The sequence below is a fragment of the Morus notabilis genome, unplaced genomic scaffold, assembly GCF_000414095.1.
Source record: "Morus notabilis unplaced genomic scaffold, ASM41409v2 Scaffold307, whole genome shotgun sequence".
Lineage (NCBI taxonomy): Eukaryota > Viridiplantae > Streptophyta > Magnoliopsida > Rosales > Moraceae > Morus > Morus notabilis.
In genome coordinates, this window is record NW_010361515.1 from 513,645 (window position 1) to 518,532 (window position 4,888).

General features: G+C 31.2%; 1 protein-coding gene across 1 annotated transcript; it reads right to left on the bottom strand.

Moving 5' to 3' along the window:
* Window positions 1-325: 325 nt before the first annotated feature.
* LOC21408898 (transcription factor bHLH68) lies at window positions 326-4,004 on the bottom strand. The gene is made up of 7 exons (XM_024166767.1): window positions 3,432-4,004; window positions 2,558-2,975; window positions 2,256-2,333; window positions 2,101-2,166; window positions 1,730-1,795; window positions 1,405-1,461; window positions 326-562 (listed from the first exon to the last, which is right to left on the bottom strand). Exons 1-7 carry the CDS (start codon window positions 3,599-3,601, stop codon window positions 425-427), a joined length of 993 nt encoding a protein of 330 aa, XP_024022535.1. The 5' UTR covers window positions 3,602-4,004; the 3' UTR covers window positions 326-424.
* Window positions 4,005-4,888: the final 884 nt, after the last annotated feature.

Genomic DNA, 4,888 nt, shown 5'->3' on the forward strand with positions numbered 1-4,888 from the left:
CACATATATATATATATATATATGTACGTATGTATAACAATAAGCATGAGCTTTTAAAGCTGCAAACAGGCGCTAATGAAAAACGAGCATAGACAATATGGCTTACTCTTCCTACCAAAAAGAAATTAAAGCAAGAAGAAGACTATTAAATGTCATCTTTATGTTAAAAGAGTACTACGTACTAATCAAGAACAGTTAATTAAGCACTACTTAATTAGATCGATCGACCGATGGATACATATTTATATATATATATATATATATATCTAATAATTTAATTTAAAATAAAAAGGCAATAGCATCATGAGCAATCAGTCTTGGATTATATCAGAGTGAGTGCTCATGATGTTATATCACTTTTACAAAAGCTCGATTAATCCATAAATTAACATCATAATTCTTTTAATTAAGCTACCGATCGAAGTCAGAACCCACTGCCGTAATTAGCCGGAGCCCAATAATCAGCTCCATTATCACTTCCAACGTGCTGAGTGCAAGATACAGGAACCAAGCACAGTCCTTTACTTCTTAGGTCTTTTAGTTTTTCTTGCCCCTCCATGTCCTAATTAATTATCACGTGGTCCAAATAAGAATGCCACAAATCATTAATTGATAATTAATATGTATGATAAACTAGGGCAACAGTTATGATGATAATTATCATAATGACAGTGATGGTATATTTAAGATATAATAAATATGCAGCATAGACGAACAGTTAGTCAAATAATGAAGGTTTTGTAAACTAATCAATTTTATTTCAACACCTTTGTCTAGAAAAGAGGAAAAATCATATTAATTAAGAACACGGCTTTTCTTTTCAGCAAGCAGTTGTCACTGAATAGTTCAAGGGAAGAAAAGGAAAAGAAAAAAGCATCCGTAGTTTATATATATATATATATATATATATATGTATGTATATATGTCCTTTTTGGCCTTGTTGCATTGCTAGTTAGAGTATTAACTTAAAAATAATTACAATGCTAAAGTTTGTAAAGCTGAGAAGCTTGTTTTCTTTACGAAATAATTAAATAGTTCATAAGATGCTTTCCTTTTTTTTTTTTTTGGGTCTAGAAATGTTAATGCTTTTTTTACATACAAAGCATTCCCTACTTGCTTTTAGTGGGGTGATGGATCCAATAAAGCAGTCCTGACCATGGTCTTCAGGAAACACACAATTGATTTCCTTTCTCCTTGAACCAGACCAATTCCCTTTCTCTCTCATCAATTATATAGTTTCCAAGTTGATATAAACAAGCTGGCTTTTCTCAAACACATGCCTTCTCTATCAGTGTGTGTGTGAGAGAGACGGATAGAAAGATAGTTGAGAATTATAATTTGGTTTCATACACACACACACACATATATATGCTTTGGGAAATGGGTATAAAAATTTGTACTTACAAATGGTTGATTCCTTATGTTTTTTGATGCATGGCCCAAGTAAGGGGAGCTCAGAGCCTGCATCGAAGGGTGGGAAACTCAGCAAAAAAAGAGAATAAAGATGTTTATCATGACTACCATAACTAAAGAATGTTTATTAAAAAAGCATGAGTTATTGAAACTTTAACTGCATGCTTTCTTTCAGTACTACTGATATATATATATATATATATATATATACACACACACATACACACATACACATATGTAACTGATTATATATTATGTGTTGTTTGCAGAGAGCGTATTATATATAAGGAAGTTGGGAAGAAAGTAGAAACATCACCTCAATTTGACTCTGAAGGAATCTGATATACCCAATGGCTTCTAACAAGACAGAAGCAGTGTCAGTCTGCAAAAAGAGAAACGCAAACACACACACCACAAAAACCCAAGTCATCTTTCTCGTTTCCTTTTTTATGTCAACAGAGAATCCAGGATGAAAAAAGAAAAAGATGTAAACTGGAAAAGATCAAGCTTTGATCGGAGTAGCAAACTTAAAAAGAAGAAGGGGGGAAAAAAAGGAAGAGGAAGGAAAGCTCTGATCGTTTTACATTTGTTGAAAGTTCAAAAAAAAAAGGTAAAATATGCATGGTCGAAGGTGTGATCAGTAAAAAATTATTATATAGAGAGAGTTATTTTTGGTTAGTATTTTACCTTCCCAAATGGGGAAACCAGTTGGTGAAGAGCCGTAATTCTATCACCTAGCTTCTCCTTTCTCACCTAATTTTATATAAATATATATGTTCACTTGTATATATCTCTCACGAGAAAAAAAAAAGAAAAAAGATCAGAGAGTTTATCTTTTATACCTTAAGAGGTGGTTGGCTTGAGGAGGACTGAACCCTAGCCTTCTTACACACTGCTCCACCGGTGACTGTGCTATTACACTACAAATCAAAGCAAAAAAACAGACATATATAATATTATAAAGACATAATTACTTTTTGGAAATTAGACTCATGCATAAACCCGGAATCCGAAAAACATATTTAGCATTGAGAGACATAATCACTCAAAAAAGGGTTAATGATTTTTCCTCAAGGGAAAAAAGGAGAGACCAAAAAAAAGAACAAAAAAAAATATAAAAGTTTGTTTATCTTGATATGTATACCTCTGAGCTGGCGGAGTGATGACCTGTAGTTTGGCTCTTGTTGTAAGAGAAGTCCAACATATTATTATTAGTAGTACTACCTACACTACTAGTGACACAAGACCTAGGTGATGAAGACACTGCAGGCACAATTTGTGACCAACCACAATTAATAAAAGACCTTATATTATTTGCCTGCTGCAATATAATTTCTTCATGATCTGCTTGGCCGTACAAGTTATTTCTTTTTTGGGAGTTCACGGCCTTTACATGATCATCAGCAATATTATGAAGAGGAATTAGCCTGGGCGGTGGATTAACCGTAGTATTATTCGACATCATTTGGTCTTCCCAATCCTCCATCTTCTTGGGTTGAAAATGATTTTGACCGAACAACTTATCTTCCTGATCTCCTGACAAACCAGTATAATTGCCACTCCTGAAGAACATATTTCATCCAGAATTTATTAGAGATATAAAACCAGAAAGACTACCAGAAGATTATTACACACTTGCACAAGATCAATCTTTAGACACACAAACGCACATATACTTATATGTGAGTATGAAATGAGCAAAGTTCATTCACAGTTACTTTTTTTTTTCTCGGCTAATTTTTTCAGCTGTTTACATAAGTTGTAATAAACTTAAAACATTCATCCTTTGTATATGGCGATCAAAGAAGAATAAAAAAACAAAAAAACAAAATCCTCAAAACACTGTAAGTGAATAAAATCATTATAAACATATACTTCTCTGAAGAGAACAGAGATCATTCTTTATCACGAAAACACCATTTGAAAAGCTATTATGCATACTAAATTTTTTTTTTTTTAATGTTAAACTATGTGTGTGTCTGTAGGGGAGAGAGAGAGAGAGAGAGAGAGAGATTTACAAAAGTAACTGGCTCCATGACTGTGGAGGGTCTTCGACATGGTGATGATCAGGAGAAGAATTCAAAGGGATAACTGAAGAAGATCCGTTGGCAAGAACGTGAAACTGTGGTGGAAAGAGAGTACTCGACGGTGGATGCATGTTCCACCAGCTAGGGTTTCTAGCCATCATTTGTCGTCACTCACTACTGATAGTAAGCAAGCAAGTACTAATTATAACCTCAAGGGAAGCAGAAAAAGAAAACGCCTCAAATAATATTATTCATGACTTTGCAAGAAACGAACGAACCCACAAAAAAAAGGATCTTAGAAAACCGTCCTTTTTTCTCCTTTCCTTTGTCTCTTTTTCACCACTTTGTTATACATTTCATTTCCATGTGTATATGTATATGCACACCGAAACCAGCTTTTGCAAAAGCTTTTGTGATGAGTAGCAGTAGTAGTAGTAGTACTGTTCTCTTTCAGAGATGAGGTTGAAGAAGCTAAATTCTGTGATCTATAAGAATTTTATACAGAAGTGGGGTTCAGAAACTTTGTATTAAGTTAAAATAATTTCTCTCGTCTCTTTCCCTTTTTTTTTTTTGCGGGTATCTTTATTTTATTCCTGCTTTTGCTTTTTTATAAAAGTGGGACACGGAAAAGCTGGTGTGCTGTGTTTTTCAGCCAGCCATAAACAAATGCTTCTTATGACCCTACTTCCTTAATATAGGGTTTGTACCTTATAAAGGAGTCTGGAGGTGTTTTGGTTGAAAATATAATTAAATCCTGATCATCAGTTTTAATCTGTTGTCATAATGTGAATCCATAGTTCGTTAGGGTGTGTTTAGCCGGGGTGAATGGAAATGAATCGAAATTCATTCTTATGTTTTGGTTGGTTTTAGGAAAAGGAATTGACATTTAAAATGGAATGATTTTTCTATTTAATTGATAAATCATCGTTCCTTCCTCATACGAAAAGAATGTCTATTCCAAGCTCATTTAATTTTCTTTGTCATCATTACCCTTAAATATTATAATTATAAATATTATAATATTAATATTTATAATATAATTAATATTATATTATAATAATTTATATAATTTAATTATATAACATATGATATATTATATTATAATTATATACGTATATTATAGCATATTTAATATTATAATAATATCTTATATTACGTATTATACATTGTAATTATATTTATTAATATAATATACAATATAATTGTGATATTGTAATTAATAATAATTATATTTATCATTATAAGATAATATACTATAATATATAGTTGTGATGTTGTAATTAATAATAATTATTATAATTATATTTATCATTATAATATAATATAGTTGTGATATTGTAATTAATAATTATAATAATAATTGGGATAGTAGTATTTTCTATAAAATTAAATATAATAACTGTATATTTTATGCATAATATTATTTTATTTTATTTTATTTTAAAAAA

Bases quoted from the DNA above. Each gene is read 5' to 3' on its own strand.
- LOC21408898 (XM_024166767.1), bottom strand. From the start codon at position 3,601: ATGATGGCTAGAAACCCTAGCTGGTGGAACATGCATCCACCGTCGAGT. The intron at 1,462-1,729 runs GTGATGTTTCTA...CCTTCGATGCAG, and splicing joins TCCTTCAGAGTCAAATTGAG to GCTCTGAGCTCCCCTTACTT. The intron at 563-1,404 runs GTAAGTACAAAT...ATAATTAATTAG, and splicing joins ACATAAGGAATCAACCATTT to GACATGGAGGGGCAAGAAAA.